Here is a 27,749-nt window from a genome sequence, read left to right as displayed (position 1 = left end):
AGGAGACATGAACAAAATGGAAAATAATAATAATTTAATACTAAATAATATGTTTTAAATACCAAAAAAACATAATATATCTGGTTTACACACCTGAATGCCTGGTGGTATGTTGTAGATGATGCGTATGGTTTTGCAGTCAGGGTGTCCGGGCAAAGAGTGGGGGATAACATGGTACTCCATCTTTCCTGCAGGCTGGTTCCCCGTCTTCACTCCATAGATGGTTTTACAGGTGGGACACTGCAGGCTGCAGCACGACAAAAGATAAGACCATATTTGAGGCTTAGGTCAGTGGTTCTGTTCTAGGTCAGTGGTTCTTTACACATCAATTACCACCAAAAAAAGATCAGATTTTAAACAGAACTAAACTGGGTCTAAATTAGGACTAGAAATGGCTAAAGGATTTCTAGATGAGGAGTAAATACTATCCCAAAAGAGAACAGATTTATGAATATACATATTTGTCCCTAAATCAAAGAATATCCTGTGTAACTTTATACACATTTTTCATTATTTAATGTGGTGAAAACTATTGCTTGTAAAAATGAGGCATTTTGCTATAAATGTTTCATTTTACTAAAATTAACAGTTTTGCATCACAATGCATCGATAATCATAGGTCCTGAATCATATGTTTGCAAATAGAAATGTGTCTAAACTGTAAAAAAGTTATAATATTTTTTTTTTTCTCCACTGTCAGATAATTTAGCTTGATACATTTCTGAGAAATATGACATCATTTGAAAATACTGGAAAAAATTATAGTATAAAAAACCCCCCAAAAAACCAACTTAAAATATTCAGATTTTAATTCATTTACATTATTTTAGACTTTTGCAGTGCATATCAGATTAATCAAGATACAGTTTAAACTTTAATCAAAGTTTAATATCACTTGTTTGTAGTCAGGACAGTGAGTTCCTACCTGCCGTCCTTGTTGCCGTTATTATACATTGCCACCAGACACTGAAAGTGATACTGGTGTCCGCACTGAGCCAAGCGACCCACAGACTCTGCTCTGGACACAGGCCCCACGCCTGGGCCTTTGTACCCTGACGGCCCCCCCAGAGGCTCCATACAGATCGTACAGTCCTGGACAACACAACACAGTGATTCAGTATGGTTTAAGATTGTCAAAAAATCAATACCCAAATACTGATGGATACTAACGGTGCGTTCACATTTTCACATTGACCATAAATCTAAAATGTGAATAAAACTAGATACTAATTTGAGTTTGTTGTTTGTATTTATTTCATTATTTATTTCAAAATTTTAAATTTGTACAGCACTTTGGGCAGTGATGACTGTATTTTAAATGTGCTTTATTTATTTTTCCAAAATTTTTTAGGAACATAAACATACCTCTTCAGGTGGGCTCTTTACTTTCTGTAGGTATTTCTTCACCACCTCTTCTGGAGTTTTACCTGGGAATTCAACATTTAATTAATTACAATTACTCAAATACATTTGTGTACATCAGTGTAAAAACTAAGAACACTTGAGAGTCATAGTACTGTTAATGAATGATTAACTGATAGATTTTCTTGTACTTTCTTGTCCAGTACAGATATATTGCATAAGCTTTTGAGGTCAAACTAAGTCCACCGTCTACTGTCTTCATCTAATTATAAAGCCTTTTATTGTCAGGGAATCAGGAAGACAGGAAGAGCGTGGGTAGTGTGCTAGTTGTTGTTAGCATTACCGTGATGGCAAAACTCTGCTCTGGCCTTTGAAAGTTGTGAAAAGTGCTTATAAATGCATCACACTGAATAATTAGGATTGTTCAGAATGCATAAGGTAAGTGAGGAATAACTGGACCACTGCAAACCGTTTAAAATTAACTACTTTTGTTTTTCATGTCTTTTAAGATCAGGTATACAGCACTTTTAATCCTGAACAAATTTAGCTGCAGAAACATTATCCCTATGCTTCCCATCTTTATGAATGTTCTATGACTACTTAATGAAGACAAAATAATGTGCATTTATGACCTAAAACTAAAAATATTTCCTCCTTCAAGGATCCCAGCATTCACCACTACAGTCCTCTGCTCTGCCAACTGAGCTATCGAAGGGACTGGTCATGGCTCATTTTTATGAACATCAGTGGAAGCAGAAAGCCAGAGAGCATCACAGACCTGTTTCTATTGAGCTAAAACACACTGGAATTCAAATCACTGAGCTGTAACACAGACACATGGTGCATAAGGACATGTTGGGACACTACGTGGGAGGTGACACCAAATTTATCCATTAGTGGAACCAGTTGTACTTGTAACATGCAATTTTTAACCTGCTTAGTTTAAATTAAGTTTAAACAGCATTGCGTTGGTTAGGCTTATGTATTGGCAAGAAACCTGCTTAGAGTGTAGTGCTAGTCTAGTTTAAAGAGCAAATAACAATGAAATGATTATTTTTGTTGAGATAGTATACGTGGTTGTGACAGATTTGCATCACTGAAGAGTCCGTTTGAGAAGAAAAGTTGAAAATTACAGGAAATAGCAACGAGTTCTCAAAAGAAATCTCTTCTTCTATGTGATCAATACATACAATTCTATCCAAAATGAAGGACAATTTATGCACAAGGAGCACATTTGTATGACAGTATAAATATTTATTTAACAAAATAAAAGTGCTGTCATATCTATGTATGTCATACCTACTGCTCATGTTAACCAGGAAATAATTATAATTATGAACAATTAGGCAAGATTTTTTTGAGCAAAATCAAGAAAAATATAATAATATGAACTATGTTTCAGTAAAAATAGTAGTCTAAACTGTCATATGAACTTTAACTTTACTCTAAGATGCTCTGAACTGCATAGGGCTATTAAATTAGGATACATATAAACTCTAAACTAGTTTTGTGATTAGCTGTACCTTTGCGTGTTTGCTTCTTGGTGGTCTTGCGGCAGCAATGTCCAAAGCCGGGCACTGGTTTGATATCGCTCTTGGAGACGGGCGGAGGGTGCAGCACCAGTTTGGGGGGGCGAGTCAGACACACGGGCAGGGCAGCCGCGCTCATCAGGATACCAGTGATCCCTATGACAACAAACATTTTCTTCTTCAACATTTGTGAATTTAGCTTTTGGATATTTCATGGCTATTTGGATATTTCAAGTACAATGTTATCAATAGTAAAAACTGGCTTGTGCCCCATCAAGGATTATGAGATAATCACATGCTTGAATCTGAAAACCACCAGTTGGCAGTATAAATTAATACTCTAACATTAGGGTACATAAGGTATTAAGGCCCTGTATTAGATTTTTGACCAAGTATTTGTGCAAAATTTGTCTTACCCCAGAACAGATCTATTGTATAAGCAGCTCTTGAGGTCAAAGTATGTCTACTGTACACTGTCTGTATCTAATTTAAGATTAAAATAATCATGTTACATAATTAGGATGCTCGAAATGTACAAGGTGAGTGAGGAATAACTTTGGAACACTGCAAACTGTTAACTAGTTCTGTTGTCACAGTTTTGGGACAATAAAAATCAGGTACAGCAACTTTAATAAACCAGAACTGTTCTTTAAAACAGCTCTGATAATGTATAAAAACAAGGAACAACTTACTTTCAAGGAACATTTAAAATATATTCAAAGAGAAACAAAAGGGCTATGGCATAAGGGATGAAATTTAGAAAAGATAAAATTAACAGTAAATGTAAGTTCAAAAAATGAGCATAGCTATAAGTGGAATACATTTATGGACTTGGAGATACGTATAAAAAAGTGCAAACTGTACATGTGTAATGTACCACCAGGAAAGCAGATATCAATGTTTACTGTTGCAATTTCCAAAAGTGATTATTGAAAAGATATCACGAATAATGTGTATTGTGTAATGTGTATCTGTTTTTTTTAATTATTTAATTTCTCTGAAGGTTTGTAAAGCGACACTATAATGTACTTAACTGTATGGTGAAGGCTGACATTACTTTGCAAGTGATGATAAGAAAAAGATATCATGTAGATGAAATATTGCAAATCGGGGGTAGGATTAAATAAAATATGCTTCTTCCTTATCGTTTTCTTTCTTTTTGTTAAATGCACATGTTTTGAAAGTCTCCAAGTCTGGAGACTATATGTTGTGCTTAAGTGTTCAACACTTAGAAACCACTAATTAAAGAAATATAGGGCAGTGTTGTTAAGAATTTACAACGTCACCAAATACCACAAAACATCCTCTCATTCAATGTTTTTTTCTTTATCTTTACTACTTTCTACATTTTATATACATATGAAAGACATCAAATATATAAGCCAAGACAGAATGATGTAATAAATAAAAATACATTATAGTAGCTTAAAAAGTTTATGGTCAAGTTTCACATAGTGGTCACACTTTGCTGACACCACTGCAAACCATTGGACCTGCCTCAATGATCTTTATTATAAAGTCTCCTGAAATGATTTTCACTTCACAGCTGTGCTTTGTCAGGGTCAAGAAATGCCAAGAGTGCAAACCAGTGTTCAAAGCAAAGGGTGGCTTTAAAAAACAAATCTAAAACAAGTTTTGTTTGAGTTATTTTGAGTAACTTTTTGTTTTTCTTCATGGTTCGATATGTGTGCTTCATAGTTTTGATTCCTTTTGTGAGAATCTACAATGTAATAATCATGGAAATAAAGAAGAAACATTTGACTGGTAGTGTATATACCACTCTAGTACTATATTTCATTAAAAACATTATTATTCAAATATAATTAAAGCAAATATGATCTTACCGGCAAGTGCGGGGTGAACAGGACTAGATCCATTAAGGTTTTTCACTGGGACGGTCGGCACACTGCAAAAAAACAACAAAAATTCAACATTTAGTTTAGAATTATTTTATATTTCTTGATAATATTACTTTTAGCTTTTCAAACTTTTCAACATAGTAATTATTTCGAAACAACTAAATGATTCCCATATTATTCTGTTTGTACATCAAATGCCTTGTCCGATACCTCTCCATTTGCTTCATCCATCCCCTTTTCAAACCATGCACATGTGTATCTGTGACTGTACTGTTGTGTTATTACGTGAGCTATACGTGCAGGTTTGAAATGCATATTCTAACTATTTATCCAAGTATAGAACCGACACAAACTGCAGTAGCTCCTTGTGGTATTGATAAGCCACACCAAACTTAACTGTCTATATGTACACAAGCAAATGACTGTCCCCGCTCACACACTCATACACCCCAGCAAAAAAGTTTAAAAACTAACTTGGAAAAAGAGATCACCGTCATGTTGAAAATGTAAGTAGCTTCGAATTCCCAAAAAATAATGATGAATACGATTTAAAACCCAAATGTCATCTGTCTGGTCAGTTCCTTTGCCTGTGTTAGATTGAATGGAATATCATGTGGTGTGGATAATATGAGGGCTAATACAGTGAGTTTCCATCTGCTCAGAGGGACAAACGTCACAGCGGCGCCCCCTGGATTATCTCCTTGCCATAAAGAGAACGTCATAATCACTATAATACTATCAACACAAACAGGCCAAGCTGCTCAGCACATAAAGGGAGTGAGTCTGTATTCAAGATTTGTTAAGCCACTACTGTATCGATATAACAGAAATATTGTAGTTTGTGTTCGAACGCCCGCAACACTGCCCACAACTACTACAACTTTATTCATTCTGGCTCCAATAACCCCAAAACTAATAACTAATAACCTCCCAAGCAATAGCACTCTGAGATTTCTTTGAAATGTAAAGTGCAATACAAATAAAATGTATTATTATTATTATTATTATCAATAAAGGACCAAGCTCGGAACATGAGGAGACAGAGCCTTCTCCAAAATCTCTGCAAATTAAATTTAAATTACAAATAAAAAGAACAAAAACATTTCCTCCTTCGAGCCGGATTTGAACCAGCGACCTAAGGATATCAGCTCTGAACACTACAGTCCTCCGCTCTACCAACTGAGCTATCGAAGGGGCTGGTGCAGTGTATGTGTAAAGTCAAAGTCGTGATGTAATGCTGTGTTTCTTTTACCGCCACAAGACAGGACGAACTGGGTCTATGGACAAGGTACACCCAACTCAAATCATTTCCAAACAAAGGCTACTCCAAACCAGTTACAAAACAAATCAGAACCAAGAGTCAGGACTAGGTCAGATCTAAAGCACAACAAAACATAACCAAGATTAACCAGAGACAAGATCTGAATGGCAAATCACAATCACATATATTTCCCAGATATTTCATCCCAAGTATCAAAAATAGATACTGATCTGATGAAGTACTGATACAGAAAAAACAAACCCCCACGTCTCACCCTCTGGAACTCCCTACCTCAGCAACTCCATGACAGCACGACCTCTCCACCTTCAAGAAAAAGACCTGTCTATTTAGAACAGCTTTTTATTAAACTATTTTTCTCCATGTGATTATACTGATTTTTATTTTTCCTGTATTATGTGCTTATTGCTTTGTTTTCATATTAGTTCTGTAAAGCATCTTTGAGTGTCCTAAATAAAATGTAATAATAATAATAATAATAGTGATGAAAGGGCTGTGGCTTATAATTTCACTAAATTTATTCTGTATTTATTGTTGTTTAAGTGCTGATATCCAAGAAATTTGATTGGTTCTCAGAGTAATACAAGAAAATAAAATAATAAAATAAATAAAACGATAAATATAAAATTAGGTATAAATATGATGCCTCCTAAATCAATCAATATAAAGCAATATAAACAAAACTACACAAATAAATTGAGAAATAAGCTGTGGGAGCACTGTTGTATTGGGGTCATTGACAGTTTACCATTTCCCCCTGAGGCTGAGGCAGGTCTGAACTTAACTCTTCAAAGTCAATGGTCTTTCTATGCTGCCATAAAACGTGACAGTGACATAAAGCTAAAAGAACAGGGGAGGGGAAAAAACACATATTTGAGCTAAAAAACCAAAAAGATTTCTGCTTTGAACCAGCAACCAAAGGATTTTCTCCACCCAAGTGCTCTGCTCTACCAACTGAGCCGTCAAAGAGGTCAATACATCCAGCGTTTGTGCATTTAGTGTTGTGTAGACCTGCCTTTGCATCACTATAGGCCGTTCCTGGTGCTAATCTGAACATTCTGTCCCATTCATTTTAATAGGACAGCAACATAAAAACATTCATTTATACAGACATATTTTATATTATATTTATATAGACAGCACAAATTCTTGCTGTTTATATGTTTGTTACATTTGGCAAAAGTAATAGCAGTTAATATCTAACGTCCAGCTCCAGTTTTTAAAGTTCACTAATGTGGGCCTATGCTGGATTTGTGGTGCTTAATGAAATAAAACACATTTTACTATCAACTGTTGTGGTATTATTACCCAGCATAGCATTAGCTTTAAGAAATGTTTATTACGTAGTAGTTAACGAAAGCAACAGCATCTTCAAGAGAGACTGTTTATCTTGTTCTCATGTTTTATTTATGAAATACTTAAAATTACAAAAGGGTATACTGTGTGGGAGAATCTTTCTTAAAGGTTATTATGTCAGTGGCATGAAGTACTTTCAATATTATTTCATTAGTTTTAGTTGGAAATTTTGTTAGCATGAGAGAGCTAGCAATAATGGGCCAAAGTCCATTTATAATCTGTTATTTCCTGTTGGTTTAGCATAGCCAGGCTAAGCTGCTTTCAGAAATGACTCAGTATATTATGTGTGTGTTAATAGTAATCCAATGCTAATGTTCGGCACATGACACAAGACGCTGGTGTCAAAATGAATTCACACTTTTAGAGACAGGTATGAAGTGAGATGGTGACAAAATATTAAGATTTTAAATATGGCAATGGGTTTGGTGACAAAAAAGTCAAATTAGTAGACAAATACAAAAAGGAAATATAGTAGAAGCAGTTGCAGTAATAGTAGTGGCAGCAGGTCACACACAAAGATGTATAAAGTTACTTAAAGCATGATATCATGTGTGTCACCTTCATTAAGTCATTTTATGTCTACATTGCAGAAAAATCTCTGCAAATTAAAATTACATTACACTTGAAAAGGACAAAATACTTCCTCCTTCGAGCCGGATTTGAACCAGCGACCTAAGGATATCAGTTCTGAACACTACAGTCCTCCGCTCTACCAACTGAGCTATCGAAGGGGCTGCAAAAGCAAAGTCATGATGTAATCCCGTGTTTGTTTTACCACCACAGGACTGGACAAAGTATACCCAACTCAAATCATATCCAAACAAAGGCTACTCCAAACCAGTTATAAAACAGATCAGAACCAAGAGTCAGGACTATGTCAGATCTAAAGCACAACAAAACACAACCAAGATTAACCAGGGACAAGATCTGAATCATGTCTAAAACAGAGCTACTTTATGGTAAATTGCAAAGGCTGCGAAAAATCACAATTACATATATTTTCTAGATACTCATTTGGTCAAGTATTGATACTGAAAAAACAAACAAACAAACAAATTAATACAATCCTTTTTGGGGGGAATATTTTAGCATCATGACAACACTAAACCAATCAGGGCTGAACTATGTTTTAACCTGGACTAAACCTGTTCTAAATAGTTCTATCTTCTAACCTAGGACAAGGTCTAAATCAGGATTCAAGTAGGATCACGCAAAAGATCACTTAAAGACCACTGATAGCATAAGGAATAAGGGAAATGACTTCTCCCACTTCACAGCAGGAGGCAGCTTGAATCCAGCTGCACATACTGTGAAATGTCTATGACACCTGTGGATCATTATTTTATAATTTGCACATTTTAAATCACAAGCTGAATCTAAAGTGAATAAATAAAAGAAACGAGTCTGCTAATTAGAAAACTGCGGTGCCCAAAGGCTGACATCGCCGTAACTGTCATCACAACAAAGAGCCGTGTAACTGTCGGCCCCTCCTATGGATAGTTAAAATGAGTATGTGCTGCCAAATCCCATGTGTGTCGTCAATGAAGAAAATAAAATTGAAGAATGAAGTAAGTACAGAGTAGTGGGCGTGTACCAGTGTCGGTGAAAACAGGGACATGCACAACTATGAAACAACTATAACATGATATAAGTCGATTGTGTATAATAGGTCTGCTTTAACACGCACCTTGAAAAAAACTGAAAGTATTGTAGTAATATAGGTCTTGTTGTATATGTGATATGGAATGTAAATGTATGATGGAAACTGTTTTTGTTTAGGACGCCAGGAAGAGATCCAAATAAATCAACTAACAGTGAGCCCAATGCCCATAGCACCGTGGGGCATTCAAACACAGGACTGTCCAGTGGCTGTTGTTTATTGGGGGATGTTTGTGTATAGGAGTGCTTGCCTCTTGACCTTTGACCCCCGGGAGAGTTTAGCCTGGGTCCGACATACTCCTGGAGCTTTTTCTCTCTGTCCCCAGAGACCAGATGGACATCAGCTGGACAGCCTTTAGACATTGGACACTCCCCGACCAAGGCACACCCATCATGACATATACACGTTAAGAAAGTACTTTCAAGCACACTACCAACTAAAAAAACTAACAAATTACAGAGATTACTTTAAAAAGCTGGTTTAGGTGTTGCTCCAAAATAGTAAATTATTCAATTCAATTCGATGTGTGTATTATCTTCACTTAAAAGGGATTTTTGGCATGTTGCTGTAAATTTTGCACTGTGGTTTAGACCTCTACAATTTATTTCAAATGCACTTACTCCTTGCATTAGCCATTTGTATAGCCTGTACAAATTGAATTATTGAGATAAAACATAAATTCCAAAATCTTTCAGGCATGTACTAACTATAACATTTAAACGACTTGATAAGTTTCTTTTTTTTTTTTAAATAAAATAAGAAATAGCTGTTTCAAAGACATGCAAAAAAGTAAAAAAGCTACAAAATGCCATTGATACAAATAAATAATAAGATAAACTTTTATATTTATTTCTGTAATCTGAAAAAAACATTAATAATAAAAAGAAAGATTACTGTTATTGGGACATGTTTGTGAATCTTGTCCACTCTATTGAAGAACCACAAAAACAATTACAATAAGCGAGGGGTTTCAGTTTCCCGTTATATGCAACATTTTGATTTTTCCATTCAAATGTCTGTGTAATTCCTCATTCGTCCAGGTCTGATCCACAGTAAAAGAAAAATTCAAATCCGTCAACTAGACAAAAAGTCGTCTCATTTAAGCCGCTTCTTCAGTTTGTTTTTTCCCATTAAAAATAGAATGTCATATTTAATTTTATTTTAAATTGTTACTCTCTATGGCAACGGCCCTAATTTGAAGCCCTTCTCAAACCAATGAATAGGGCAGTTATCATGAACCAGGTGCTGTGTTCCAGTCAGTTCATAACCTGCTCTCATTCTCACACTTCCTCTTGCCTGGTTTGTTTTGCCCCTTCTGCCCCTCCTGTCGACACACAAACTTTTTTTCTCACACTCATCTATTGCCTTTGTTTTTCGACCTCACTGCCCCCCTCTCCTCCCTCCTCGCCCCTTAACACCCCCCTCCCTCCCCCCTTACAAACACATTCTTCAGTGCATCTCCTCCTGTCTGAAAGGTCAATATTTACTTTTACTGTGAGGCTGCAAGGACAATGCTAGTGTGTGTGTGTTTGGTAAATGCACTCTTGAATCTCTTGTGTGCCTGTCACCTTTCTTCCTCTTCCAGATTTTCTTAGTTTTTTCCTTTTTTTTTGTTGGCACCTACGTGTAATTCATTTTTGACAGTTTTCTGAGTAGCTTTTTTGTCTTTCTTGTGCACCCCATCTACACGAAATCAAATGGGTTTCATCTTTTGGTATCCTGTCTGATAGGGTAGCTCCAGGATTTTGAAAAAAAAAAAAAAAAAAAAAAAAAAGCATTTCTTTGGACAAGCATTGTGATTAAATTTGCAATATCTGTTTAAAAAGTAAGATTTAGTTCAGAGAGGACATTGTAAACAACTCCAGAAGCATTAACATTTGAGAGAAGACTGAAATATGAACTGATAAAATAATACAAGAATCCTATGCATTTCAGAGTATGTTTGCGGAGAGGTCTAAAGACTATTTTGTTAACTGCAAAGGACATTCTATATCTAAATAATTGTCTGGTCTTGAGATTCTGCTCAGTCAGCTTCACACCCTTTATTAAAAAAAAATAAAAACCTGTGGAGAGTGAGAAGATATATATATATATATATATATATATATATATATATATATATATATATATATATATATATCTTTATTTTTTTTAAATAAAGGGTGTGAAGCTGACTGAGCAGAATCTCAAGACCAGACAATTATATATATATATATATATATATATATATATATATATATATATATATATATATATATATATATATATATATATATGTATGTATAATTAATCCACTCATTGCTAGTTTATTACTATTCAGGGCCTCTAAAGATTCATTCTTCTTGTTTTCATGGAATACACTTTCTACAACCTTGTTAACAGCTGTTTCCACAAGCTGCACATGGAACTACATCTGAACAATTATTTTGGCACAAAATGCAAGAAAGTCCATGTTAATTTTGTGGTCTATAAAAATAATTTTGTACATTTTTATGCAAATTTGTGTTCTGCTCCCCATACTTGGAAATTTGCATGTCGGGCGTTTCAGCGATGAGGCAGGAAATTGTTTGCACGTACACTTTTGGTAATTACACGTTATTTTTTAAACACCAGTTCATCTTATTTGAATAAAAATAATAGGTCTGCAAAACTAGAGATGCAACAAAATTATGCAATTTGAAGAAAAAAAGTACTATTTCATGGTGTTAGACATCTGATTTTAATTGTAGATCAGCTTCTTTGCCAAGTGAATTAACAAGCCAAAGCATCATACAAACTACTAATTTAACAAGAGCTTTTTAACCACTTTAAATAACAATCATACCTTAATAGCATAAAAGAAAAACAATGTAAATTAATATTTCTAAACTTATTTTTTAGTAAAGACTGCAACAAGAGGAGAGAGAGAGAGACAGAGAGAGGGGGAAGGAGAAGAACTAACCCAGCCACAGCTCCGCATTGTGCTGCTAATGTGGACCAGGCTTGGGCACCCTAACAAAGGTTACCGTGGAGACCAACAATGAAGTTCAGAGGGGCCCAAAGTTGAGACGCGACGGTCTAAGCGAGGGAAGGGGGCAGAGGGGGCATGTTTGGAGAGGGCAGGCTGAAAATTCAAATCTTCATCACTAAACCGAGTGACCTTGCATCCCATTTGAACCTGATAATGACAACTGTTGCGCACACATTTGACCAAACAGAGATAAAATGGCTACACTAATGAAACAGGGGATTTTAGAACAAAAGGTATCCAAGTTCAAGGTTTGTAGGACTAAATGAGCCTCTGAAAGCTGTGAATGGTGCTTATAAACTCACTGTGGTGAATAATTAGGATGCTCATAAGGTAAGTCAGGAATAACTCTGGACCACTGGAAACTGTTTATAATGAACTAGTTCTGTTTTTAATGTTTTTAGGACAGTAAAAATCAAGTATAGCGGCTTTAACTTTTGTCAACAGTTACTATGAACATTAATACATCTGTTTAAAAACTACACAAGTAACCATACATTTTGAAAGTATGAGCTTTTTGACAATAAGAATGAAGATTTCCCACACTTAAATACATTCACATAAGGCCACGCTTGATTTATGCAGTTTCATAAAAGGGATATTAGCAGATTAATTCAATATACTTCAGAAATCATCAGTCTCAAGAACAAGAGGACGGCTGTTTCGCTACATCTGGTGCTTCAACCTCTGAAAAAAGACAGAGAGAGAGAGAGCGAGAGAAAGGGAGAGAGAGAGGGAGGAGCAGCTGACCCATGGCTTCACTAGATTTCTCCCACAATGCACCTCTCTCAGCTCCATCAAAACATATGGCACTTCACACATGGACATACAAGGCCAATGGTCACTCAGAGACAGAAAGGGCACCATTCATTTGTGGTCAGACTTTAAAGATGCCCTGTGTAACTTTTCTGGAGGAGGGTTTGCTATTTATCTCCATGGAGGAGTTATTGGCTTCCCGTAATTTTCCAGAGAATTACACTAAATTTGTTCTTGTTTGTATCTCCATGCAGACAAGCAGGTGATGCAATGCCATGAGACCTCGCTCATAAAATAAATGCATGTTTTTCAAGGCATTTTTGAGCAACGACAAAAAAACAAACAAATATTAACATTTAATGCAATATGCTGGAACATTCCAAGGAAAGCACATGAAGAGAAGCAGAAGCCAGACCCCCAACTAGAAAATGTACAAAATGACCTTCACTGTTATCTCTCAACTGCAATACTGGCCAACGATGAAGCAACCAATAAGAGAAGCACATGGCAACAAAGATGATGGTGGCTTATGGTACAAAATATATTTATTCATATATTTATAATTACATCTCCAGGGACACAAGCAGGTGGGAAACTCCCTCCACCAGAAAGGTACAGAATGCACATATAAATAATGCACTAGTCAACCGTAGTTTGGGTTCATAAATTTTAGGACACACTATATTTGAATAAAAAAGCAAAACAAAGTAAAAACCTTCAATCCACCTCTGAGCTAATATGCATAATGAAACAGCCAGTTCAATCAGCAATATAACACTGTTCTTCTTCACAAGCACTGAAGTCAAGCGGGATAAACTAGAGATGTGCTCTGAGGTTAGATCCAAAAGGGATTGGAGAGGGGCCCGGGACATTTGTGATGAGGTGTATTCAGTGCTGGCTCTCAGTGTAAGACCCTCCCACTCAACCACTCCACTTGTTTTTCATTAACTTCAAGCACATCATTAAGAGAAGGCTAGTAAGGACAGGGCATAAGGTTCTACACAGAAAAACATGAAGATAAAGTTAAAGGAGCACTATGTAACTTTTTTGGTGTAGGATTCTGGTGGATACTGTGGAACTTTCCAGGCAAAGAAATAACATCACAACACCATCAGGCCAAGTAATGGGTTACATCAGTAGAGACACAAACCAGCTTAGAGAAAGAAATTAATGCCATACTGTGGAACATTCCAGGCAAAGTAATAAGTTCCCAACAGAACAGATAGTGAGGAACAAGCTTTGGACAGGGAGTCAGACTAAATATGCAGAATTACTTGACAATCTTTCTGTTTGAGGGTGCTGCTTGTCTCTTTGGAGATTTTATTACTATGTCTGGAATGTGCCACAGTATAGCATTAAATCTATCTAGCTAACATAAGTGTTTTTATTTCTCCCAGCTCTTTGAAAAACATGCCTTCTTACTTCACAGATCAAACCCGTAACTTGGCCTTGAGGCTTAACCTGCTTGTCTCCATAGAGAAGTCATTACTTTGCCTGGAATGTTTTAATAAACTTGGAGATAGACAAGTAAAGCATTAACATTTCCATGGAGACAAGCAGGTAGAGGACCCGCCACTAGAAAAGTTGCATAATGCAAATTTAACATGAATGAAACAAAACCCTCAGTCACAGAGACACAACATTACAACACGGTTAAAAGCTATAAAAACACTGATTTAGCATAATACAGGTAAACCTTCTATTGCAATTCACCTGACTCCTAAACTGAGTGATTTACATATAATTGAGGATGAAAGATCTGGGGGGAAAAGTACCATGCACTCAATCCAAGCTTCATGAATAAATACTTTCACCAGAAATGGGGAATTATCTCAAATTGCAAGTGAAATCAAGGTGTGAACGTAACGGCTCTGGCACTTGTAATCATCAGCATTTACAACAGCATAGCAACCTGTCAGCCTCATTTGAACAGAGTGAGTCACGCCGTAGCAGCTCTGCCACATGTGAGAGTCAACAGTAGAGAAGTGACACAAGAGCTGACCTATTTATTAAAATAACAACATTAATGAAATAATGTTGTTAGCACGGTGAAGTTCGCAATTATTTTAAAGATACCATGTCCTCAATTGGTGGTTTTCAAATATGATTGTCCTGTAGAATTTCGTGATGCCTTTTGAAACCCAGGAATAGAGACTAGAATAACAAAAAAAACAACATGAACCTAGATACTCATCAATGTTAAAACTTCAGTCAAAACTATACTCACTTACACAAGAATAATAAAGCTGGACCTTTCCTGAAATAGATCTCAAAAATAGAAATAGAAATAGATCTACAAGACCAAATTAAATTAAACTGCTACCATTTCAGGATGAAATTACATTATATAGTCTGCTCAAAAATAATAATGTTTTTTATTATTATTTGGTATCAAAGTTGGGACTAAGTCTTTTTCTTACTATAAAAAACATCTTGAAAGCCATGTGGAGCAGATATTTTCTAAAGCACGTGCGTGTATGCGTGTTACTAGTTAAGTTATTATTGCATTTTACTGAGAATAATTTCTATTTGGATTTATAACACATAAAGATTCTAAATGATCTAAAACTGTGCCAACTTTTTTGGATTCTCAAGCCGGTTATCCACTCAGAAAGCTAAATGAGATCCCTGCTTTGGGTTGCCACTTCCTACAACAATAAAGCAGTATATGGTGTCAGTATTCACTGCCACAATCCAGTCTAACAAATGAGTAATTTTTAACAATGCTAGTCGAAACCTTGGTATTTTGCGCAGTGAGCTAACAAAAGGACTGCATTATTATTTCAGAAGGTTTTGAGCTTTCAAATGGTGCATAGAGTCAGCAAAACCTTGTGTTCTCAGTATATGACGGCTAATAACATTGCAGTTTAGGTTGTGATTGGCCGTTTTAATCTTTAAGTCCTAAAAGACACCTGCTGTTAGTAGCTCTGATAGCATGTATTTCAGTGCATGTCTCAGCTAGCTTTGCCAGGTAATGCGTTTCTTCTTGTTTGTACATGACACAGGACGTGCGTAAAGTAACTGTCAGATCGGTGCTTATTTGTCAGAGAAAGTTCCTGCCTGTTCAGACTTGTACTTAATGATTGTGTGTGAATTGACAAAATATGAAAATTACACAAAGAAGATGATCTTTAGTAATTGAGTGCAAGCTGTGAAATTGCGGCTTGTTGAACTGACAACAGTGAAAGTAAAGTAAAGTCAGATCCAAAAAGAGTATACGCTACATTTAAAACTACAACTCAGAGAACTTGTAAATCCAACCAATCTGTGGCACATCAAGATGGAAAACACTTTCTTGTTTTTCTGTTGACCCCATGCTGGTTTAATTTTACGAAGTAATCACCAATTAGCTGATGTAATTGTTTTTGCAAGATTTCTTTGAAGAATTTGAATAATCATTTGGAAGAATTCCCTCTGAAGGAATGATCAAGGCTTAAAATCCAGTTTGTGTGTGTTTGGCCAAAACACAAATAAACTCATGATTGCCTCAAATTGCGTAAAATGTAACAACAAATCCAACAAAGCAACGAAATAGAAACAAAATGTACGTGAGTCAAATCTACAATCTGCAAATGATTCACACAAGTGAAGGACACTCTACAAATGTCCTGTACAATATGTCTGAAATAATGTTTGTTATCAACCTGTATCATCACAGTGTGGACTCAGTGTGGACTCACCCTGAGGCAATGAGCGCTCTAGACTGGGCCATGGCGATCCTCTGCAGCGCCGGGCGGCTGAGTCCGGCTAAACTGGACCTCTGTGGCAAAGGGGCGTGGCAAGCTGTTGTCACGGACGATGGCGTTCGCTGTGGTTTCATGACGACGGGGGACGGCGATGGTACAGGTGAGGGGGGCGTGGTCACGCTGCTGGCGGGAGTGATCAATGTGGCGGTCGGCACGACATCATTGGCGGCAGATGAGGAGAGTTTGGCTGGAAGAGATGGAGGGTTTTGATTGGCTGTCGGGGGCTGAGGGGGTGGGAGTGATGGGGGTGGAGGCCTATTGGAAGACGAGATGCCCAGAGAGGACGTGCCTGCTGTGAGCACAGCTAGAGACTGGGCAAATAGCTGGGCGTTGGTCCTAGGGGATGCGGTGTTTCGAGAGATGGCTAGACCGTGTGGGAGGGTCTGATAGTACCCTTGTGTCTGCAGCTGCCCTCGGCCCAAAGTGGCAGACTTAGATGGGCTCAGGGAACGACCTGTAGGGGGCACTGTGTTTTTGGGACGTTGCATGGTGAGCGAGCGGCGGCCCAGAGTCTGTACCCCCATGCCCCCTGTGTTGGACTTCACGCTCAGAACCAGCATGCACTGCTGACAGGAGCAGGGCTGTCCCAGGCCCGAGGGCGGCCCTCCCCCGTTGGGATAGACCGAGCTCCCACCCCCCATACTCGCCCCAGAGACCCCCACTCCCAGCAGGGCTCCCGTCAGGCCTCCCCCAGCCCCTCCCCCGCTTTTGGGCAGGGGCCCTGACACCAGAGGGTAGGCCAAGTCCGCTCTCCTCTGGATCCTCCGGCACCTTTGACTCTGTCTGTTGACCTGCCAACAACACACAGATGCTGGGTGAAAATTTGCCACTAAAGGCATTTTACTTCTTTCAGAATGTGTTGCCAAAATCTATCTATCGATCTATCTATATATATATATATATATATAAGACACAGAGATAGATATAGATATATCCTTAACAGATTATTTTTTAATGTGAAGAGAAAACAACGAAGGTGTGCACACAAGAAACAAAATAAAAAGAACAGGAGCAACTGAAATTGGCCATTTCTGACAACTGCAAAAGAGAGGACCATATTATGGACTGGAACGGAGCAAACATCATTGGGATGACAACAAACATCGCCTCCTGGCTTAAGAAGGCAATCAAAATACATAAACGTGCCCATGGGACTTTAAACCAGGATGAGGGGACCTTTTTACTCCTAGACCCTTGGAACACTGTCCTGAAGAAGTCGAAATGCATATGACGCTGTCATCCAACTCCACCAGTGAGAAGTCAGCTCCAAAATCTGTTTAAATCAGCTGATACAGCGTGACCACTAGGGATTGGATGATATTAAAATTTAGACTCACAATTATTTTGACCAAAATAAAAAAAAAACCTAAAGGTTTAGAGTTTTTAAAAGTCACTAAAACATCAATTATGATACAATTTGAAGATGTCTGAGCGATCACCTTTACAGATTTTTTGCTGAGTGAAATTAACAATAAATGAATAATAAATGTGTCAATTATATAACAATTATCAATTATATAATATATCACTGTAAAAAAGACACATGAACCAACCTGAGAAATCCCACAGAAAAAGGATATGATGAAGGATATGCTGGTATCGCAGCCATCAGCTGTGCAAAATGCTATTTCGCTAGTGATAATCTAGCGATAGCACAGTTGACACAAACATGTACCATTATTCATACAAATCCAAACTAACACAAACTACATTCAATAGTCTATTTGACATGGTATGTTACTTACGATGGATATTTTCGGCTCAATTTTGTTAAACAATGCAGGATGATTGTCTCACAAATGTGCACACAAGTTGCTCGTGTTTGCCCTCAGAACTACAACTTCATTTCGGCAGGCTCAGCAGATTGGTAGCTGTTTGCCCTATTGGTCTTGTTTTTCAAAGCCATAATAATTCCACACATCACGCTTCACCTTCATGAGTGGATGATATAAATGTGTGGCGTCATCTGGATCCAGATCCACTGCCTGCACACTAACTATGACGCTGGCTGACGGTGATGAAGAACCATCCCCAATTCAGAATAGGCACAGAAGCTAACAGGTTTGTGGGCAAACACCAGAACTAACATCTAAACATTGTATTGAAACCAGAAACATAAGGCAGTCTGGTGCTGTAAAGGCGATTGTAATCGTGTACGATGATCATGATTATTAAAAAATGCCACAAATGATTAATTGCGAACCTTTTTGATCAGGGTTGGTAATATGATCGTATATTGTCCCATCCTTAGTGAGCACTCTAAGAAATAACGCTAGTGAGCAGCCAAAGTTGTCATGTAGGAAAACAAACTAAACCTTGGTCTGAAAAAAAAAATACTAAATGAATCTCATTGGACTATGAAGTGCATAGTGGTTGAGTACATTAAACATTAGGTGTAAACTTGTATTATATAGCCCTGCTCCTATTGTTCACAGTGTGCCCCAGTGGCACTCACCTGTGTCATGTTCTGGTAGTCGATGAGGTAGCAGAAGCCGAGGGGCGTGAGGTCAAGGCAGGGCTGCTGGCGGCTATGGGCGGTTTCTATGGCAATGGCCACCTCCATGTCGTACGGTGTCCACGATCCTGCGTCATTCTCCCACTCCCACTGCCAGCCCTGCCCCGGGGCCGAGGAGGGGTCATAGAAGCTCCTCCTTACTGGGCGGATGGTCCCTGAAATACACCAAAGGGCAGGGTTAGTGTTGACGTTAGAGTCTGCAGCATGTGACAAGTATTCTACACAGCAGCTCAAATAACCAGACAGCAAGTTCAGACAATAAATATCTTTTACACTACTGCTATTACACAAATATTCATTTAACACTAAAATTATCCTTCCTTATTACAAAGCGAACCCAAAGACAAACTGTTGCACACAACATGTGACAGAGTGGACACAGGAGCTGATCCCTGTTTTTATGAGAATAATACATGAGTCAGGTGCGGTCGTCCTGATCCCTGGAGGAACTTTTTCTTTGTGCAAGTTTGAATACAGAAGACCATTATGAAGAGGTGCTTTCAATGTCACAACCAGTTTCACTAAAGAGTTTCAGTGTGTGGTCTGCTATGAACTCATATGAAGTAATAATAGGAGTAGTAGTGGTAGTATTAGTGGTAGTTGTGGTAGTAATAGTAGTAGAAGAAATAATAGTAGTAACAATAGTAGCAGTAGTTGTTGTAGTAGCAGTAGTAGTAACAGTAGCAGTAGTACCAAAAGTGTCAAAATAGTTAGCACAGAGGACAAGCGCTTTTGGTATTGGAGAAAACTGCAGGCAGTCAATGCATATGCTATAAAGCCACTATAGCAGTAAAAAAAAAAAAAAAAAAAAAAAAGCAGAAGAATTTAAAACTGTTTCATTTATTCTGCAGTAGTAGTGCCAGTATTGCCATCACCAATATGGTTACATTTCTTATCAGTAATTTTTGTATGCATCACCTTACATAGGGACCCTAAAGGGATTAGTAGGATTTTGTACTTTTACCTCTATTGTCTAATCCTTAAATGCAACAGCCCTCACTGTCCCTCTGCCTCCCCCCTGCCCCTCTCTCATATTTTAACATGTTCGTCCAGCATTCACATGTCACTCACAGTTGGACTCTGCTCTGGGTGGGGCCTCTCCAAATATGAGTCCAGGTAAGTCTGACACATGCACATGAAAAAATTCAAAACCTGAAGTGAAACTACTGAGATATTTTAAAATGTAGATGGGAAAATCATTTGAGAGAACATAACTCAAAAACTCAAGTATAAAATAGTGCAAGGTCTGATGTTATGGTTCATTTGCACAGGAATTCAAGCATTCATTGTCACTTTTAAAATGCACCTGCAAATTAAGTCGACATTATTGTATTTTTCATGTGGATGTGATGATGATAGTAGGCCTATTAATCATCAGAATCATCATCAGAATCATCAGAAGACTTTTATTGCCATAGTCTGTGAACACAGTTCACAGACTAGGAACTTGATTCGGTGAAAAAGTGCAACATAAACACACTGAATAAATACAAATACAAATAAGGGCATGCACAAAGTTAAAAAAGATATGCTTAAAAAAATCAAATGAAATACTTAAAGGGTATATGTACAACAGCAGCATCAAAACAACAGTGCAAACATGACTTATTAAAGTGACCGGTGTTATTAAGTGTCCAGTTTAGTGCAGATATTATAAAGTTAAATTAAAAGCTTTATACCACGACCAGTGAGAATTTCAATAACTAACATTCAGTAATTAGCTATTGAAATCGGGCATAATGCTCAAGTAGTCCTGCAACAGTTAAATCACTTTCTCTATCACTGCTGCCATCACTATGACATCACCATAGCAACAGGTAAATAAAATGCTCAACTGCTCTGAGTAGAATGTAGGGACGAGCTTCATTTACAACACAGAAACAACTAATATTTGAGACATTTACAGACAGTTACAGGAATTTCACATTCACCTGCGAGACATTTCAGTTTGTAGATGTGGTATAAGTGCTGTTTAATGCGCTTATACCACATGTCAGTGCAACAACCACTTCCCCTACTACTATTACCACATCAACATGCACTACCACTACAGCAAGTTATGAGCATGAGTATGCATATTTAGGGGTTGTCATGATGACACATTTCACTTCCCAATGAGTGATTTATGATTGAAGTAGTTATTTTTTCAATATTCTTCAACCGGCAAACAACACTGAAACAAACAATACAGTTTTCTCATGATCTGATACAGATCTCAATACATGGGTCACAATATGGCTTTGATTTTGGTACGTTTTAGGTCGCAGAAACAAAAACAAATCATTCATGTTATTTTTCCTGCTTTTATTTTTTTCTAATGAACAAAATATAAAGGCTGATATTAACATTAAACATTATATTTCAACAAATTACAGTACAACTATTGTAAAGTGTGAAGTGTTTCAGTTCATTTGGTTCAATTTCCACTGTGTGTCACCACTGCTGTCCCTCGTCTCCAGCAGCAGCAGCAGTGATGGACCGCTTTCTGATTCAAACTTATGAGATAGTGTCTGAAGAAAGATTCACATGTGAATTATGAGCACATTTCATTAATGACAAGTAAAGCCACAATGGATTTAGAGCATTATAAAGTTTGTATTTTTGTCATCCCTAGGTCTATCAACATAAAACGATAAGTAGCTGAAAGATAAAACTCACCTTTGTTAGAATAATTCAGCAGTAAGTCTCTATGGAGCTTTTAACTTCCTGTGACACATGTAGGGACACGTGCTGCATATCGAGGAAACATGTGTACTGAATCGTACCGCCCTTATCTAACGATTACATATCACATCAAATGTCATTCCTAATTGCTACTACAACAACTCTTATTAACAACAAGTAATGAGAGCCACCAGAAATCTCAGGGGTTGTCACTAAGCCAAATTTCGCTTTCTGATTATTGATTAAGATTTACCACTGGTCAACAAACAAACAACACTCCAAAATACACTATGGTTATCCAGAGTAGTATTATTCTTCTTGATGAAACTGTGTGGACTTAAAAGGCACAAGTCAGAACCGCTGCATTTGGTAGCAGACAAAGGCGCTGGAGGCAGGTGGAGAGACTGGCCATCTGGTGCTTATTGTTCCCTGGACTATCACTGACCCTTTCATTCACACACAACCTATTTCCCACACGCTTTGGCTCAGATTAGCACAGCTACATGTCCAAAAAGATCTTATTTCATTTTCTTTATTTGAGTGATAATTAGACCTGCGGTCCACCAAAAAGAAATTCTTGGTCGACTAAAGACCGATTATTCGATTAAAATGGGGACATGTCAAAGGCTCTCAAAACTCTTATGTATCTCTGTGTATCTGATCCACGCTGCACTCACAAGACTACACTAGCAAGGCAGTTCATGTAAACAACTATTTAAACAGATAAATACAAGGAACAAGTGTATTTATATGTGAAACAGCCGATTAAACACAAGATTCACTGCCAAATCTTCAGCTAATTCTCTAACGTCTCCTTTCTGATGTTGTGCATATAAGTCCTACTTGATTAATACAAATTTTGGTCAACTAAGGTACATGACTAAAGGACTAGAGCCCTAGTGATCATTTCAAATTCCTGTTTTCAACATGATTATTGCTGAAAAAGTATTGCTAAAACATTTTTAATTAACCATATTTTTGGCCTTTCCATGAACTATGAAAGATGAAAAAATCCCAACATTTTATCAGTGCACCAGTTATGAAAATAGTAGAAACAATGTTATGGAGGTTGAAGAGTTATTTGAGGTCAGAGAAGTCCAAACCCAGACAAAAAACTCTTTCTTCTCATTATCAGCTGCTCGCACGTGGATTGGGCACCTGGTTGAATTGATTTGAGTCTTTAAGCCTTTCTTCCTTATCTTAGTCACTGTCCCTTAATCCCAATAAGTAACTCAAACTGTGCCGGATGTCACTGCTCAAATACGCCTAATACAATTAAACAAAGACTATATCTGATTACTCCAATTTACTTTTCATGTTAAAACATAAGACAAAATCTTTACTTTCTATACATTTATTTTGTTTTAATTCTGTAATCGCTATGGAAATGGCCCAAATTTCTCATGATTCTGAAACCCATGGATAGGCTAGAGTCTATGGTATCTATTCTATACTATACTCATCTGCAGTTCTAGTCATTCTGTATTGAAGATGCACTATGTAACTTTTCCAGTCGAGGGTCAGTATGGTATTAAACCTATCAATCCACAAGCAGGTGGCAAGTTAAAGGTAAGATCTGTGGAGAGGCGACCCTGCTCACAGTAAGAATACATACTTAAAAACATAATAAAACACCTACAATTGAATAAATGCGCTATAGGTTTGATGCCATACTGTGGTACATTGTAGGCAAAGCAATAACATCTCCATGGAGACTAGCAGGTGGCAGATCTTCCAACAGAAAAGTTACATAGTGCGCCTTAATTAATTAGACAATAATTCATTTGCGCTCTAGTTTGGGTGGGTGGAAGGCCAAATATTTTTACTTTACAGGATTTAAATGAAGTACAGACAAAACCAGTGAGTACTGAAACTGTGTACTCAATTAAAAGTTACATGGCTAATAATGTACTAAATAACAAGTGCAACTACAGCTGTCAGAAGTGTACTGAACTGCTCAGAATATTAATTATTTTTTAACACAATTTTAAAAGCATTATTCTTTAAATGGAAAACTTGACCAACCAAATGGAGCAAGTACAAAACCACAAAAAACTGTAACTGTGTCTTTTAAAGTCAAGCACTTCCTTTCCCAAGACCAACAGACTGTAAAATACATAAAATATAAATCATATAAATCAGATGCACATTTCCCTTGTTTTTGCTGCACTTGTTGAAATGCTGAAACGCCTGGATCTGCTCTGAGGCTCGTCACATGAGAAGCATTAACGGAGCAGAGCCAAAACAACACGCATTCTTTCACTTTTACAGAAACAAGTGGAAAACCGCCACATACTTTAGGGTCATGGTCAAATGCAAGCAGCACTCAAGCAATTCTAATGTGCATTTTAGGGCTGTTAGCAATTTTTCATAAGAAATTTAAAACTATTTTTCAGTTACTAGAAAGGAGTTCAAATTCAAGAATTTTCACTTCGCACTGTAATTCTTGAAGGCTTGGGTACTCTGGTAAATTTATAGAATAACTTTTTATAAAACAATTTAGCGAAACATACAATTTTTACATAGTTAATGGGAGTGACACTCAAAAATATATAGACAATTTAAGTTTAAGTAACTCAGTTTCCAGCTGTTGAGGTTGTGGTGTTGTTGGTATTCCAAGTTTGCAATAATGAATTTAATAAAAGTAACTTTGCAGCCCAATTTTGCACGATTTTGGGGAATGAAGCAAAAAAAGCACATGTATTGATGTCAGCACTTCTGCTTTTCTCAAACAGCTCCAGATTTGTTGAAGATGTTAGTGTTAAAAAGATGAATGAATGTTTGAGAACCTGGAGTAACAACAGCCTGAAATCTTTTTTGGCAGCAATGCATAAATATTTATACTTTCCGATGAGAGTCAGCTGGGATCTTGTCTAAATTTTTATTTTAAAGTTGTGCTATATCACTTTTCAGATGGAGAGTGTACGTCATCTGCTTGTCTCTCTAAATGTCATTGCTCTGTCTATAATATTCCATAGTATGACAGTAAAGTTGTATCTCCATGGAAACATGCATGTGGCAGGTCATGGTATTTTTGGTCAATAAAAACACCTGTAATAGAATAAATGCACGATTAATGTATCACAGTGGAACATTCTAGGCAAAGAAATTACATTTCAAGCAAGCGGGTGGGGGACAGCATATCTTAAATGTTACAACTTTAACAAACTGTAATATTTGTTATAAAATGTGAAATATTACACTAGAAAAATGATTTTACATGGAGGTTGTGTGGTGGAGCGGTGCTGACTGAAGTGAACCTCAGGGGCCTCAGAGACAGTAACTTGAGTCGCACAGTTTCACAAACAACAGCTCAAAGTCCTGACCTCCTCCCTCCACCCCTCTCCCTTTCTCTTCCTCTCTCTCTTTCTTTCTCTCCCTCTCTCCGCATCTTCCTACACCTCTCCCTGTCTTCACTGTTGTAGTACATCCCACTGCTCTGCTTGGGCTACCAAAACACAGAGTATCCATTGGGGTCTCAGATTTTATTTTAGTTTTGATAAAATGAAATAACTTTAAATATTACTTTAATCAATATAAACTTTTAATCCATTCCAACCTTCTCTGAACCACATGGTTTTATTGGCTGAGGACAATTTGCAAGACCTCTCATCATCAATTGATTCAAATACGATTAACATAAATTGGACTACTTCAAACTCTTTCAACAAAACTATTCAAATGACAAACTCAAATCTACAAGAAGTGTTAAACACCCTCCTTAACAAATCAAAATCAATCAAAATCAAATAATAACTTATGTATCCTAGGAACCTGAATTAATCAATATTCAATATGAATAAGTTGTCAGCACAGTTTCAAGATGGGGGTCAGTAGTTAAATCCCAGCTAATATTTGCTACTCGTGTTGGGGTCTTTGAGTCCTGTAGCCACAGCTGCCCCAGGACTTAGATGTGGCTGCTGATATGTGCCAACAGGTTTTCGCTCCATACCACACCTCATTCTTAGGCAGTTAATTACATTTTAATCAATTCGGAATCCAGTCATTTCAAAATGTCAACGATCACCATGGGGCGAGCTTCTTCAGTCAGTAAAAACATGTGTACAGCAAAGTTAGGACTTGGGAGGAGTAAATTCTACTATTTTTGTGTTACATTTTCTGCCATATCACCCAGCCTGGTGAAAGCAACTGCATATTTAGGGCAAATTAAACTGATATCTAAACTTATACCATCTTGCAGTTTTAATTTACCTTTGTTATTTGTCTGACTGTCCCTATAAAGGCCTGTACTGAGGATGTACCGGTGCTTCCGTGTTACTATCTACAGAGACCTCAGGGGAATCTCTACTCCATTCGTCTTTTAACTGTTTTATCTGTATTTCTGTTGTTCCCAACTCCGTCTAACTTTATCCTACCACCAGCTCCCCTCTGTGTTTTCTTTGCCTTTGTCTCCACTTGGTATCACCTTGAAAGCGTCCTGTCTCTGGAGTTTTGAGTTCAGCGTCAATTTTCACCTTCAGAGAGTGTAAAAGGGAAAAAAGGCTGATAGAGGAGAGATAGGAGTGACACGGATCAGGTAGGCAACAGGAACAACTGAGTCACCCCTGAAGGGACAAACAGATGCGGACAAGTCTAAACAAGTTCATGTCACAGTGATTTTGGTCAATGGACAATGTGGAAAACTAATATTTGTATATCTCCAAATATTCACTTAATCAATACAATCAGATACATAATAGGGCAGGGTTGGAGGGACAACTACTGTAAATGCAGTTCCTCTTGAAGGTCCAAATTTAGTTTTATGGAAAAATTCTGGATTTCATCCCGGATTAGTTCTGTTGTAGTGGGCATATGCCAAAGTGGAACAAAGTCCAGCCGTGCATGATCCATAGAAATATAAAGTTAAAACCATTCATTCACATCCTCCACGGACACAGATTGATTAGATCTTAGATTATTGAGTCAGGTTTGTTGAGATATGAACCCGCCCAGTAAAAGGACATGTTTTCAGTGCAATAAATTCATCCGTAATGGAAAAAAACTGCTATTTCTGTAGTCTATTTTTTGGTTAAAAGTTACACAGTGTGGCTTTAGCCATGTATATTATAAAGACATTAAGGAACATTAAAATTTGAGAGAAAACAAAAGAAAAAAAAAACATATTTACTAGTTTTGTATACATTAATTGTGATTTGCTGCCACTGAGAATGCAACTTTGAGACACTTTTGATTAACATTTCAGTCGTAGCGATTTTCAACAAACTTTAAGTAGGCCAGTCACGATTTCAAAGGACGACATAATGCTACAGAGAAATTTTGCGATAAACAATAATACTGAAACTACTTTATACCACTGACACAGAGTCCCAGTAAATCTATTTTTAAATGTACTGTATGATTAAAAGGCAACAAATGGCAGCAAAACGAAGCATTAATTAGCTAGAGAAGTTATTTATTCTACCCTTTACAGCTCAAATGGTCTGATTTGAGCTGTATATAAAAATTACAAAAATCTCTCCACTTTTGTAAAGAAACTGCACACACGATAAATATTAAACCCCAAAATATATAGTTGCAGGTAAGTGGATATAGTAATAATTATGATAGGCCTACTTCTAAGCTTTGTAAAAATTTGAATGAGATGTGCACGTGATAATAAATAATGTGACCACAGCACTATGGTAGTATCTGGCAGCTGAATTTATATAAGAAAGTTGTCAACAAGATGCTGCTAAACAGGAGTCTTGCCTGGAGGGAGCCGTGGCACTAACCACAAACAAATACAAGTCTAAACATGAGTCTGTGTGATTTTCTCATTATAAAAACAGCTGACTTGTCCCACTTATCCTGTGTGTGCAGGGTAGGACCCCCTCTTGGTCAGCACAATCCCCCCTTTTGGGCTGTGTCTCGGGGGAATTCACCCTCCTCCCCCTTTCTCCCTCCCCCCATGACCCTTGTGCCCCAAGGCATTGTGGGGGTCTGGGAATGCGTCTCCGTCGGTGGGACCAGCTGGGGCAGGATGAGCTACATGTGGCTGTAGGAGGAGAAAAGATGC

At 37.3% G+C, this 27,749-nt stretch overlaps 1 protein-coding gene and 2 non-coding genes across 4 annotated transcripts in view; all 3 read right to left on the bottom strand.

Annotated features, from left to right (window-relative positions):
* The window catches only part of LOC117376408 (E3 ubiquitin-protein ligase DTX1-like), a 41,999-nt gene that overhangs the window by 1,977 nt on the left and 12,273 nt on the right, over positions 1-27,749 (bottom strand). For both annotated transcript variants that reach the window (XM_033972890.2, XM_033972880.2), the window contains exons 3-9: positions 19,010-19,224; positions 16,489-17,345; positions 4,736-4,797; positions 2,886-3,047; positions 1,366-1,427; positions 926-1,092; positions 94-247 (exon numbers count right to left, since the gene is read on the bottom strand). In XM_033972890.2, coding sequence (XP_033828781.1) covers positions 94-247; positions 926-1,092; positions 1,366-1,427; positions 2,886-3,047; positions 4,736-4,797; positions 16,489-17,345; positions 19,010-19,224 — 1,679 coding nt within the window. The remainder of the gene's footprint in view (positions 1-93; positions 248-925; positions 1,093-1,365; positions 1,428-2,885; positions 3,048-4,735; positions 4,798-16,488; positions 17,346-19,009; positions 19,225-27,749) is intronic.
* trnay-gua (transfer RNA tyrosine (anticodon GUA)) lies at positions 5,858-5,944 on the bottom strand. The gene is given in 2 exon segments: positions 5,858-5,893; positions 5,908-5,944. It is a non-coding gene; the product is annotated as a tRNA-Tyr (tRNA).
* Positions 8,030-8,116, bottom strand: trnay-gua (transfer RNA tyrosine (anticodon GUA)). Its single transcript is given in 2 exon segments — positions 8,030-8,065; positions 8,080-8,116. It is a non-coding gene; the product is annotated as a tRNA-Tyr (tRNA).

The sequence above is a fragment of the Periophthalmus magnuspinnatus genome, chromosome 1 (assembly GCF_009829125.3).
Source record: "Periophthalmus magnuspinnatus isolate fPerMag1 chromosome 1, fPerMag1.2.pri, whole genome shotgun sequence".
NCBI classification, from domain to species: domain Eukaryota; kingdom Metazoa; phylum Chordata; class Actinopteri; order Gobiiformes; family Gobiidae; genus Periophthalmus; species Periophthalmus magnuspinnatus.
Note: the sequence above shows the minus strand (reverse complement) of the source record. Positions and strands in the feature narration are given on the sequence as shown.